The sequence below is a fragment of the Podarcis muralis genome, chromosome 8 (genome assembly GCF_964188315.1).
Source record: "Podarcis muralis chromosome 8, rPodMur119.hap1.1, whole genome shotgun sequence".
In the NCBI taxonomy this organism is placed as follows: Eukaryota; Metazoa; Chordata; class Lepidosauria; order Squamata; family Lacertidae; genus Podarcis; species Podarcis muralis.
This window is the reverse complement of record NC_135662.1, coordinates 73,529,493-73,543,833: the sequence shown is the minus strand read 5'-3', so window position 1 is coordinate 73,543,833 and position 14,341 is coordinate 73,529,493. Positions and strand designations below refer to the sequence as shown.

The 14,341-nt window shown below is 43.6% G+C and overlaps 1 protein-coding gene across 3 annotated transcripts in view; it reads right to left on the bottom strand.

The window, feature by feature from the left end:
• Positions 1 to 8,423: 8,423 nt before the first annotated feature.
• CDH12 (cadherin 12) overlaps positions 8,424 to 14,341 on the bottom strand; it is a 688,633-nt gene continuing 682,715 nt past the window's right edge. For all 3 annotated transcript variants that reach the window (XM_077933347.1, XM_077933348.1, XM_028737936.2), the window contains 2 exons: positions 13,293 to 13,544; positions 8,424 to 9,673 (listed from right to left, as the gene is read on the bottom strand). In XM_077933347.1, the coding sequence (XP_077789473.1) occupies positions 9,174 to 9,673; positions 13,293 to 13,544 (752 nt within the window). In that variant the 3' untranslated portion in view covers positions 8,424 to 9,173. The remainder of the gene's footprint in view (positions 9,674 to 13,292; positions 13,545 to 14,341) is intronic.

Below are 14,341 nucleotides of genomic sequence, written 5' to 3'. Positions count from 1 at the left end.
CTTTCAGGTAGTTGACTCAAGGGAGTTGACTCAGTGTGTAAGTTTCCTTAACTATACAAGCTAGCTGTGTGAGGGGGGAGCTTTAAATCGCATTTGTGGAAGGTGGGAATCATAGTGCCTACTATGCACATTTGATGTTGCAAGAAAATATTCTTTGCTTTGCTTTTTAAAAAATAAATAAAATAAAAATAAGACATGACCCAATAAGTCACACTACTATTTTTGATGAGAACATTAATTCTGTATGAGGTTGTGCCAGAAGCTTAGGACTGTCATCTCCATTCGGACACAATATAAAGGTGATTTTTCTCAGCGGTCGTTTTCAGAACATGCTGAATATTTCTTATCAAAAGATAGATAAAAAAATATCAGTTGGAGTCCAAAAGACAAAGGAAACAAGCGCTACCACTATGGTTTGGCTTCAGGCTCTTATCACTGTACTTGTTGAAACAAACAGATATAGAAAGATGTAAGAATATATCAGTATGAACTAGAGCTGTGCTAAACGTTCATCCATTTTGATCTTCAGAGCAAAACTAGTGCTTTTGTGTTAGGGTTGTTTCAGCTGAAGAAGGGGAATAAGAAAAGTACTATGGATGTCCCACTAATTATTCGTGATGGGTGACCCCTGCCTTCTGGTTAAATGAAAACTAGACTCAACACCCACCCCATAAGAAATCAACTTGGTTATCTCTGAGACCTGTTTGTCATCTTTCTGACGTCATGGGAAGTATTAGGGCCTGAATTCTCTCCCAAACCCCAACAACTATCCAAACTCTTAACTGTGTAATGATTTGGGGGAAGGTGGTATTTTCCAACTTGTAGGACCCAAGTAGATAAATAGGTACTGCTCCAGCGGGAAGGTAAACGGGGTTTCCATGCGCTGCTCTGGTTCACCAGAAGCGGCTTAGTCATGCTGGCCACATGACCTGGAAGCTGTAAGCTGGCTCCCTCGGCCAGTAAAGCGATATGAGTGCCCCAACCCCAGAGTCGTCCATGTCTGGACCTCATGTTCAGGGGTACCTATACCTTTACCTTTAGGACCCATCTTAATAAGGGTTCTCCCCCAAAAGATGTACAATAGCCTGCTTTCACAACCTGCCCATATACTGAAGAAACGTCACAATTCTGGCTAAATCAACTGTGTACTTGTTACACAAAGTTTTATTTAAAAGTTTTTAATATACCTCTGTCCGTATAATATTTCCCAGTGTTGCATGAGTTGTTGTTTTTTATATTAAAAAAATTGTATAGGATGATTATACATTTCTGGGTGCACACTTCAGTGCGATTTGTGAGCTTGATGTTATATAAATATATTTTTAAAACTGAGGACAAAAATCTTGTTGGGGACCCACTTCTGGAAGCTTCTTCTTCTTTTTTTACTTTAACACGGAAAAGCTTAAACAAGTTGGTAGCTTACTGTATGCTTAACTCTGCATCAATGGCTGCAATTTGTCTTGGCCTAAAGTAGGTGTCTGATTTGATATATCTGAAAGTGGGTAACTGCTTCAGGTTATGGCTGTCTTATTGAATTGCTACCTGGAGAATGTAAAATCATATAATATAGATATTATGTATTCGTACACGTAGCATATTACTGCTCTTTAAATGAGGGCTGCTAGTGGCACGGGTGGCGCTGTGGGTAAAACCTCAGTGCTTAGGACTTGCTGATCGCATGGTCGGTGGTTCGAATCCCCGCGGCGGGGTGAGCTCCCGTCTTTCGGTCCCAGCTCCTGCCCACCTAGCAGTTCGAAAAGCACGTCAAAGTGCAAATAGATAAATAGGTACCGCTTTATAGCGGGAAGGTAAACGGCGTTTCCGTGTGCTGCGCTGGTGCTGGCTTGCCAGAGCAGCTTCGTCACGCTGGCCATGTGACCCGGAAGTGTCTCCGGATAGCGCTGGCCCCTGGCCTCTTAAGTGAGATGGGCGCACAACCCTAGAGTCGGACACGACTGGCCCGTACGGGCAAGGGTACCTTTACCTTTCCCTTTAGTGACCTGTAGAATGAGAGATGCTTGCATAAAATCCAGGTGTGCTTAAAGGATAAGTTGGCCAAACAGTTGAAAACTACAGTTATTACATGCCCCCCAAAACCTCTTCTATGTTTGGGTCCATATCAAAGGACGTTGACACCTAAGATGACAATGTCTTGTTATTACCATTTCTGTCCCACTTTATAAACTTTTCCTCCTTCCCCCTTCTAGCTATTTGTGTCCAAATCTACCCGTTCTCTACTTCTGCATTACCTCTTAGTAAATAAATTTGGTTTGGTGTGTGGAGATAATAGGGTGTTTTCATCATAACTGATGAAAGTTCAACAAGCATGATACATTTTCCAATCTGCAATGTGTGAGCCTGTATCGCTGGCAAAGCCATAGATCAGGGCTGGTTATGTATTACTCTTTAATATATAGCATTATATATATATAGCACTTACAAACATTACCCAGGCCAATTTGCTTAGAACTTTCTTTGTCAGCAACTTTCCTACTTGGCACCTTTAGAATGGAATTGCCTGGGTCACTTCTGGAATAAGTTTGATTAATCTCTGTAGCAGGAACATAACACATCTCCACAGTCAAATTAATAACCACAGTCTGAAGGTTAGCTTGTAAATGGGTTCAGGACTTCTGCTCTGCAGCTATAGATCTTGAAGCCCCTATGATGTTCATTTTCAACCTCTCATCTTTGGAAAGGCTATTTATTTCTACTGGAGATGAATGAATCTTGCTTTTATTATCAAGAATAATTGAGCACTCCATTCTTCATTTTTCTTCAGTTTAAACACTTGGTCCTGGGCTGTTAGTTAAACAAACATCCGATTATCTCCATCCGGGGTGTAAAGAGCCAAGGCAGTAAATTGAATAATGATTTGCTTGAACGTAAAGCAGAACAGAATACAAATATCCTCCGAAGATGCATGCATCCCTTTCTGCACATATTTTATCACTTGGTCCTTCATGTGTCTAAATTTCTTGTTAAATATAAATTATTTGGAGGTAATTAGATAGCAGATCTGAAACAGAACGGTGGCTAGAAGTGATTTATTATAAATTCTATATTTTGTTCACTCACAATGGTAAACAATGCCATACATCACTTTGGACAAGTGGGATCTAGCCTTGCTCTTGCAACCTGATCCTTCGTCCAAATAGTCATTGAATTCCCCTCCACCCAATGATTCTTTGCTTAGGAAGGCTGTTTTCCCCTACTAAGGATGGTGGAGAGTTTAGCAATAATCAAACATGAATGTGAGCTCTGTAGCAGTTTTGGTCATTTACCTACCAATTAGCTGTTTGGTTTCCATCTTTATTGATACCAGTGTTGTTTTGGAAAAGTCAGGTGTCATTAGCAACACTCGGGACAAATTGAACCATGATTTCTTACAATGACTTTACTTTGCTGTCATTGTTTTGGGGTTACCATCAGATCAGGTGTGCTGAAATGTTTTCCACTGAACATGCCAAATCCTAAGTCTCTGTAGGACAAACCCCTGGAGGCATCTTCTCAGGCAATGAGAGAGCCAGTGTGGTGTAGTGGTTAAGAGTGGTAGTCTTGTAATCTGGGGAACCGGGTTCGATTCCCCGCTCCCCCACATGAAGCTGCTGGGTGACCTTGGGCTAGTCAGACTTCTCTGAAGTCTCTCAGCCCCACTCACCTCACAGAGTGTTTGTTGTGGGGAGGAATGGAAAGGAGAATGTTAGCCGCTTTGAGACTCCTTCGGGTAGTGATAAAGCGGGATATCAAATCCAAACTCTTCTTCTTCTTCAATGAAGGGTATGGGAAATTCATGCCCACTCAAGTCTGGGAGCATCAGACTCTGAGAAGTTCAGAGGATCATTATTGTAATATTTAGCTGCTTATGTATAGCTATTCCCATTCAGCATTCCTTACTTTACCTCCCATGTCCTGACACAATTATGTATCACAGATTTGAAACATAATAAATGCAATTTCCCTGGGGAATAGAGATGGCTACTGGATGATGGACAATAAATGACAGCAGTATGGCTAGTAAGAACAGGATAATTGAAAACACTAATGTTATTTTCACACATGGCCTCACTGGGCCAAGGTCATATAAATTTAACAAAATGCAAAACTCAAAAGGACTGAGCTTAAGTAACAATAGCATGCTCCAAAGAATGAACACTGAAATACTTGCCACCAACAAGTTCAGGGGTGCCCAAACCTTTTTCAAAGAGGGCCAGATTTGATGAAGTGAACATGCGTGAGGGCCGGCCAAAGTTGGTGAGCTTTTTTTTTTAGGATTTTACCCCAGGACATATACTGCCACGGGGGCCAGAATAAATCAACCGGCAGGCTGGATTAGGCCTCTAGTTGGTTGGGTGATACTGTTGGTGACAAATTGTTTTTATTTTATCGCTTGTTTTCACTGAACGACTCACCCCATCAAGCTAAGGAGATCCATTAAAAAAAAAGAGAGAGACTTCCATGTGTATCACTTACTGGGCTGATATCTATGGTTAACATTCAGTGGTGAACTCAAGTGAATATCCCACACTGCATTGCTGTACGGCATGTATCCCAATGTGAATTCTCACCCAAATTCTTACACCACCAACTGCACAGCACAACCAGCACCTTAGATCAGGGCAAGAGACTCAACAAAATTTCTTTCTATTGTGAAACACAGTCTACCACGTTAGGACCCCACTGGTCAGCATAATTGCAGGTGTCCAGCACAGGACAAAGAAAAGATAGATTTTCTGAAATGACTGCTTTCATAATGGGCATAGGATGGCTGGCCTACATAAACTGGAAGTGAATTTCATTGGCTCCAGATGGTTTAGTGAACAGATATAATTTGCAACTCCTGGACTAATACATGCCTCAAAGCATATTTATCCTTTGGATTTTGCACTTTGCTGAATTTTGCAATACAGTTCTTGGCTCAAAAAAAAACATACCAAAAACGAATTAGGCAATATGAATTTTAAGATTAAAGACATGGTAAAATGTGTACACAGAGATAAAATAAATGTTTAAGTAGGTATTGTTTGAGAAGCTACATACCTAAATGCATATGTAACTGGGATTTGTGTATGGATTCTTTTTTTTTTAAGTTGCAGTTTGTTACAAAAACAGGACAGAATGAGTTTACAAATGAACACATGCAAAATTGATATGGAGCAAATGGCCCCTGGACTAAGCCTTGAATTTGTCCTAGGAGGAAAGCTACACTGTGACACTTTGCTTCAGGTTTCATTTATGCTGTTTATTTCTAAAAACAGCCTATGCCACAACCTCATCAAGTTAACCTCACCAAGTTCCTGCAGAGCCTTGCTTACTTAAATGAGTTTACTTTGGACCAAACCTGTATGTTTTTTGTCCCAAAGACTTACCTTGCTTAGGTATCAGTCAGAAAACAGTAGAGCCGGAGGACTTTAAATCTTACTCTTGAGAATTATTTTAACAATAACAACTATAATAAAAGCCACAGTGTCCTGCATATTGAACCCAATGATTTTCTTCCACACAAAATTGCTGTTACTGCTTCAGGAGATGTTGAAGAGGGGAAGGCACATATAACCAACATATAACACAACAGGGTAGGGGAATTACTTTGGTACACTGCTGTTGTGAATTAGCTTACGAAAACACAAAGCCCTAAGGACCAAGCTAATGGGACATAAAATTCCTCATCTGTGGAAATTATTCTTTTTTATTGGTCCTGTTATTGCTATTAATAATAAGCTTTCACTTCTTTGAGGCCCTTTTTGCATTCATCTCTCCCATCGTACGGTGATTTCGGCGCAAATCAATTTTCTCTCTTCCTTGAATAAGTGTGTTGTGAAACAGAGCTTGAGAAGCATGTTAGGGCCGTAGAGTCAGCACATTAATTTCAAAGCGGCGACCTTGCTGAGCGAAGGTCAGCTGTTTAGAATGTCATAGCAACCATTTAAGGGCACTTTGGACATTTCCACAAAGATTCATGTTCCAAAGAATTTTTAAAAAGTGCATGCTTACTCTCCATCGACGCTGCCCTCTCAGCCAGTTTGGAAGGGTTCATCATAATGGCAGCAGGCAGGCAGGCTTTGAAGTGTGGAAGACCCAAACTACTTTCAAGTAGCCATGCATGTTACGACAGGAAGGTGAAAAATTGCTAGGAATAACACAGCACATGGTACCAGGAGAGATTTACTTCCTGAGGCGCCAGATTAAGCAAGGGGAATACCCACTGGTGCACTGCCATCACCATAATGCAGGTACTACAACTCCACAGTTTCTACTGCATTTTGTAAGCTGCAGTCAGCTGACTCAGCAACAGCCAATTACCTATTTCACCATCAAAGAAGAGTGACAGGGTTCCTCCCTAGGATGCGTGTGACATTTTCTCTACCGCAGTCTTTGTTGGACATCTATGCTCTCTCTCTTTTCTCTTCTTCTTCTTCCTCCTCCTCCTCTTCTTCTTCATATCACTCTTTCTGCTGTATTCATCCCAAATAATAAAATCTGCCCTTGCAGAACCATCACCGCAGCCATCTTTAAGAAATTTGGCAGGTATCATTGCATCTGGAGGGGTGACCATGCCTGCAAATTGTAAGTAATTCTGGCAGAAAATCAAAAAAGTTACAGACTTTTCTTTTGTTTTGTGTTTTTTAATCAGATGTTTAAAGTGCCTTCTATGAACACCACTGGATGCATCCACCTATGGTTTGGCAGGCTTAATCCACTTTGGAAGGGCTGCTATGCCTGCAGATTTCATCTACTTTGGCCAAAAGGGTGGTAAGTTCTATCCATTTTTATATTACCCATTATAGTGAAAAGGGAGAAAACAGATCTAAATTGGTCCTGAATAATGAGTCAAATTAGGAAGACACAGAGCAGCTCCAAAACACATCAGTCTGCTTCCAAAATCTATATATCGAAGTCAAATATTGTGACTGGTGAACACTCCTAAATGATTCTCTCTCTCTCTCTCTCTCTCTCTCTCTCTCTCTCTCTCTCACACACACACACACACACACACACACACCACTTCATTCTTGCATTGCATAGCTCTCTAAAGATTTTGAAACAGGAAAATATAGGGCATATGTTTCATTTGATTCATCCATACAATTCAGTTAATTGGGAGAAATGAAAACCCAACTGTGCAGATTCTTTTGACTTTTGCACCTTTCTCTGTTCCTCTCACCATCCCCTCTAGGGGCACCCCAGTCTAATGTAATCTTACTTTTAAATAGTATTTGTTCATGACTAGCTGCACCAGAATGTGGAGGAGGATGCACATCTGAATACACATCGTATTGAAAGCAATGCAATGCAATGCAAATAGACTACAGGCTTATCCACACCTACTTTTCCTCTACTCCTTCCAGGCATGTGTCTGAGCACCTATTATTATTATTTTATTTGCTGGAGATCTTTCCCTGTGAAAACTTGTTCTTTAAAGCTCAGTCAGAGACAACATCAATCCATGGAAAACTGGAATTGACGTTTGCTCCTATTTGGCTTTTAAAAGCGGGAAAAGCTCTGGGTGAAAAAGCAGGAAATGTGCTTGGAGACAGGGTATTAAACTGCAGACCTCTGCCTGGAAAGAGAAGGGCAAAGGGTTAAGTGTGGGAAAGACCTATACCTACACTATGGTGTGTACATGACAAGGTGTGCATAAGCTTGCTTACACATGCAGATCTATTTAGATAGATGGGACATTGGTGTTTAAAAGCATGCCAAATGGTGAATTTCTGATGGTGAAATGCCACCAGAAATATCCCACACCATCCCTGGTGGATTAATGCAGGAGACTACAGCACATGTGGCAGGCTCTATTGGGGACACAGAATGAATTTGTATACAAAAAAATTCTGGATAACTAGTGGATTATGTAAAGGCTTTACTGTACCTGCAGAACAGAGTTGCAAAGTTTTAATTCGGCAATTTATAGGCAATCCAGCCATTCATTGCACCAGTGGGGCAGAATGAGGGCAAGACCAGTGGTTATGACCAGTGGGCAAGCATCTCATGAAGAACTGTTTCCCAATTCTCCGTCTAATAATTAAGATTATTATACAGCAAATTGGGAAATAAGTCTTCATGGTTTTTGAAGTCTCTTATTATCCATACACAATCTTACAAATGCATTTTTCTCAAATGGAAGGCAGTAAGATATACTCTGTCCATAACAGGTTTTGTTACTTCTTGTGGACAGAGCTTTGGAAATACGAACAATCAATTAAAAAACCAAACAGTCTATGAGCCGTTGGCATCTCTGCTGCAGACAAGCTATGATATTATTTACACATACCACCTTAGCTATACACAGCAAAAGGGATACCCAAATAATCCCCTCCATCTGACTAAACCCTCCAAAAACACCAGTAGCCTTTCTCTGAATACGAAGAGCATTCCGCAAGGACTATATCGTTCAAATAAGAAATGTATACTTCCATCACTTCTCTCTCTCTTTTTTTAATTCTTGAAAAAGTGTAACATTTTGATGAACATTTTAAATATTCATTGACTTCAGTTAAAGACTGTGGGCTTTACAACTTGAATTGGAATAACAGCTTTTTAAAACTTTCCCTTGTGAAGTGTAGGCATAAGAAATGTGATGTCCTGGCAGACAACTTGCTTCCTTGGTTAAAAAACAAAACCAAACAGAACACAATCTCCACCGAGTTGCAGTCGCTGGACAGACAGAATCCAGCCACTGTTCTACACTTTTTGTTTTAAAAGAACCAGAAGTCAGCGTGCGGCTATTGCTTCTCGACATAAAAGTTAATGTCCTCTTTATGTCAGTTTCCCTTAGCGCCATTTGCTGCAGTCATTTCCACTTTAAATAGTAAGAGTTTCAATAGGCACTTCAGTGGAATTAAGAAAAATCTACCACTCTTCCACCACCATGCCGGAAAGCTATCCTTCTTTCTGTGTTGTATCGGTAAATTGTAGCTAATAGGCCTGAGGTTGTCTCAGTGTGATTCCAAAGTAATAATAAAAAACAAAATCCACCAAGAAAGGAAACAGATTGTCAAGGATGCTCCTTCCCTTGACAAACAGGTAAACCAAGATTGACGGTATGATAAATATAGGAGCTCACTGGGACAGCTGCTGTCTCTTATAATCAAAGGAATCCTTTCCTATAAAGCTTGTTTATTTTAAAATTTGTTGTAGGTTTACATTTCTTCCCCCCTCCCTGCCCCCAGCTAAGTGACTTTATCCGGATTATAACTTTCTTCTTCTCCAAACATGTCTGCTAAGACTTTAAAACGTGGTCCCCAGTCACTCAAATAGTCATAATCCTGATCTGCCTCGGTTGCAAGCGAATCTATAGAGCTAAGAGACTCAGCCACAGATCCATTTCCTTCATAAGCGTATGTCGCTAGTGAGTCATAAGGGGGTGCTGAGGGATCGCCGTCATTTTCTCTCAGCCTTTGATTTATGAAATCTCTGATATTTGTGTTGTCCTCTGCGGGTGGTCTTGAGCGAGGTAAGCAGAGAGCATCTGGCTTTATATCCCTGCGTATTTTGTTATCCTCAATTGCTTTTGGATTCCTCAGGGCCCCGATGTCGAAAGCCTGAGTGTCCTCTTCGCCACCTCCTTCATCATCGTAATGGATGACGTTGTCTCGGATGTCTTCTTTAGAGGTCATGAGAGTGTCTTTTTTCTTCTGCCGCCTCAGCGCCACGTACAGCACCACGATGACTAAGACAAGAAGAGAATGGTAAATTAAGAGCGGAAGGAGTCCGGCTTTCTTCCAATAAAATACTGCATCACCTTCTAATATCTAGGAACTGTCAGGGGTGACTCACAAATTACTTTTTGATCTCAGGTATAAACAGGACCTGAGTTGAAATGGCAAAATGCAGGCCTGGCATTATCAACTGCAAATGGAGCACATGGATTTTCTGCTTTCCTGACAGCCATGAAATGGGGGAAAGATCAGATTTATTTTTCTGTTTTTAACAGAATGGAAGCCTGGGCATTTATTTTTTAAAGAAGCCACTTAATTTTTTTAAGAAAGCATTGTGATCCTTACATTCGATACTGATTGCACTGAATGCAACCCTAGCTGCAGTTTACAGATTATTCTGTATTATGTTTATTTAACAAAATGTATATGCTGTTGGATTGTAAAAAAAACACACCCCTAAAACTACAACCCACACATCTCTAAGTGCTTTGCAACAATGATTATAGCAGCTCCACTTAACACACAAACACAGATGTACCCATTCACAGTTGATGGTGCCATGCTAACATTTTGCCACATAAATCTAATACCTGTGGTTAAGGTTCTCATTGTCATTTCTCTGCCTTTAAACTCCTCAGTGCATTGCAGGGAATTGTCCAAGCTAATGTGGTATGTGAGCTAGATAACTATTATGTCTTATTCCCCTTCACCAGCCTTTAATTATATCCTTTAATTGTATCAGGGAAATAGGCAACCTTGGATACAAAGGTCCTAAAAGCCTGCAATAATCATGTACCATGGGGCAGGTAAGCATATTCTGGCTCCCCATTCAGAGCTTTTTGGGCTTTTGTTCAAGAAACCAATTTAAGCAGTTTCCTGTGTAAAATGAGGGTTAATAAGATAGCCTTTAGACAGAGGTCTTACTAGATGCAAATTATCTTTGTTATGGAGACTGGTAAAAAAAGGTAGCAAAGGATTATTTAGGCGGACACCTTTAAACATTGCATGAACTGGGTGCAATTACCAAGTGAACCTACCGTATTTTTCGCTCCATAGGGCGCACCTAGTTTTCAGAGGGGGAAATCAAGGAAAAAAAATATGATACCCCCCCAACTCTGGGAGCAGCGGACAGGCTGCAGGCAGCCTGTGCGCTTCTCCCAGACCTTCTCCCTGCTTTTGCGGGAGGTGGGGGAATTCTCCCACCTCCCGCAGAAGCCACACACTCTTTAAAGGGGCTGCGCGGCTTCTGCTGGCTTTTCTAGGAGGTGGGAGAAGGGACTGATGCGGCCAGTCAGTCCCTTCTCCCTCCTGGGGAAAAGCCCGAGAGAGGCACGGAGCTTGTGTGCGGCTCTTGACGGCTTTTCCCGCCTGACTTCCCCCTGCATTCGCTCCATAGGACGCACACACATTTTCCCTTGCTTTTTAGGAGGGAAAAAGTGTGTCCTATAGAGCGAAAAATACGGTAACTGCCTCCCACCCAAGTCTTATTTTCAGGCCATTCAGAATTCAAAATAGTGCTGAATACATTACCTCTAGGCTCCATAAGACCTTGATCAGTCTAAGACACCCCAGCATAAGGCAAGCCAGAGATACCATCCTTTTTTTTAAGAATTCAGAAAGTCTCAGATCAAGAGGTTCATGTCTCTGAGTCTGAGACAACTGGGCATGTACATCCTAAGATAATATACTGCAGAGTATATGTTACGTACTCTATCATATACAGTGGTGCCTCGTAAGACGAAATTAATTCGTTCCGCAAGTTTTTTCTTCTTGCGAGTTTTTCGTCTTGCGATGCACGGTTTCCCATAGGAATGCATTGAAAATCAATTAATGCGTTCCTAGGGAAACCGACTTCAGACCAGGTCCGGGGACAGTCTGTCCCCCGACCTCTTCTGAAGGCTGGGGGGGGGGGACAAGGGCTTTTCTTCCCACCCCCAGCATTTTAAAAAACCCCGGGACAGCGGAGGGCTTCTCCGCTGTCCGGGGCGATCTTAAAATGCTGGCGGGTGGCATTTTAAAATCGCCCCGGGACAGAGGAGGACTTCTCCGCTGTCCGGGGCGATTTAAAAGCCCCTGGGAAGGCAGGCAGGGGGGACAAAGACTTTTGCCCCCCGCCAGCCTTCAGAAGAGGTCCAAAGTCTTTGCTCCCCCCCCCGCCTGCCTTCAAAAGCTGTCCGGCCAAGGCTTCGTGGACCTCTCTGCAAGCAGCGGCAGCGCTGCCGCTGCTTGCGGAGAGTTGCCGGCATGCCGAAACCTGCGCGCGCTGAGATCAGCGCGCCCAGGCTTCGCGGACCTTTCCGCAAGCAGCGGCAGCGCTGCCGCTGCTTGCGGAGAGTTGCCGGCATGCCGAAGCCTGCGCGCGCTGAGATCAGAGCGCCCAGGCTTCGCGGACCTCTCCTGCCTTCAAAAGCCGTCCGGGATAGCGGGAAGCGCTTCCCTGCTATCCCGGACTGCTTTTAAAATGCTGCCGGTGGGGAGCAAAGCCTTTCGGCCCCCGCCAGGCTTCCTGGACCTCTTCTGAAGGCCGGAGGGGGGGGAAAGGCTTTGCTCCCCACCGCTAGCATTTAAAAGAGGTCCCCGGAGATTTCCCTATGGGCTTTCGTCTTGCGAAGCAAGCCCATAGGGAAATTTGTTTTGCGAAGCGCCTCCAAAACGGAAAACCCTTTCGTCTAGCGGGTTTTCCGTCTTGCGAGGCGTTCGTCTTGCGGGGTACCACTGTATGCTATACATCCTCATCCTGATGTCTTCCGAGTGCTGTTGGACTATCATTCCCATCATCTCCAAACTGGTCATCTGAAGGGCGCCAGGTTAGGGAAGGCCATACAAATGATTTTCATGTAATTATTGCCAATGCTCATGTTTAAGTATACAGTCGTACCTTGGTTGTCGAATGTCTTGGTACTCAGACGTTTTGGCTCCTGAACACCACAAACCCGGAAGTGAGTGTTCCGGTTTGCAAATGTTTTTCAGAAGCCGAACGTCTGACGCGGTTTCCTATTGAGTGCAGGAAGCTCCTGTAGCCAATAGGAAGCCGCGTCTTGGTTTTCAAACCGGTTTTGGAGTCAAATGGACTCCCAGAACAGATTAAGTTCAACAACCAAGGGTATGACTGTATACAACATTTAGTACATTGCACCCCCTTTATTCCAGAGTGGTTCCCAAACAGAATAACCTTAACTACACATCTGGGAATTTCTGGGGGATCCAGTGAAATCTGGAGAATCCATCAAACTCTCCTTTGAAAAAGTCCACTTACCTTATTTGGTGGTCGACATTGTGGCCCGGCTCTGGGTCCTGCGTGACCCAATTGAGGCCTAGAGACTGTCACGCTCCATGCCGTCGGCGCTGGGCAGGGCCCTGCTCAAGGAGCGGGTCTCACCAACCAATCAGCGCCGATGGGAGCGTGTCTATGGTGAATTTAAACTCCAACATGGCGGGGAGGCCATCCTCTCACGCCATTCACTGGATCCGAGTGTCAGTACATGGTATCTAATGCTATATGGCTGTGCTCATGAAAACTCCCACCCCTAAAAGCAGCTTACAGGAACTGCCTTTTGGGAATTTCGTAACACAACTGAGGAATAGACTATGTAATACCAGTGAAACTTCTTTCTGTAAAAGAGTACTAACCTAGAAGAATAACAATGCACAACAGGATTGCAATCAAGGCTCCTGTGCTGAGTCCGACTGGCAGGAAGATTGCCTCGACATTGCACGAGAGGATGGTGCCATCAGAGTCACATCTGCAAACCCGGATTGTCATCGTGTTTGTACTGCTTTGTATGGGGTAGCTGCTGTCTTCTATCACAACTGGAAGGAAATATAGCTCTTGCTGCCGGCGGCTGTACCCACTTCTCCTGGCCACAATTCCAGCTGTGTTGTCTGGAGGGGGGGAAAAAAGAACACTACAGATAAGGTTCTTGCTCTCTCCTTGGTGTCATGACTTGACAAAAATGCAGAACATTGAGAAACTTATGCCTGGCATTGCAGCTCATGTGCACTGAAAGCAAGAGTACCCCATTTCTCCCTCCCTTCCCCAGTAATGTAAACTAATAGAAATGGTGTGAAATCATGTTGTAAGCTTCTTCACTGTCGGGCTTTAGTAGAAATGATATAAGGAGTTATGTATAAATAAGTACAGTGGTGCCTCGCAAAACGAAAAACTCGCAAGACGAAAGAGTTTTCCGTTTTTGAGTCGTTCCGCAAGACGAATTTCCCTATGGGCTTGCTTCGCAAGAAGAAAGCCCATAGGGAAATCTCTGGGGACCTCTTTTAAATGCTGGCGGTGGAGAGCAAAGCCTTTCGCCCCCCTCCGGCATTCAGAAGAGGTCCAGGAAGGCCGGCGGGGGCCGAAAGGCTTTGCTCCCCACCGCCAGCATTTTAAAAGCGGTCCGGAATAGCAGGGAATTGCGCTGTGCTTTCCCGCTATCCCGGACCGCTTTTAAAATGCTGGCCGTCGGGAGCAAAGACTTTCACCCACCGCCAGCCTTCAGAAGAGGTCCTGCACCTCTTCTGAAGGCCGGCGGGGGGCGAAAGTCTTTGCTCCCCCCCCCGCCTGCCTTCCCGGAGACTTCTCCGCTGTCCCGGGCGATCTTAAAATGCTGGCGGTCGGCAGCAAAGCCCTCCTGTACCCAGAGCTTGCGGGGTGGGAGGTGGGGAGAAGGGCTTTTCTTCCCACC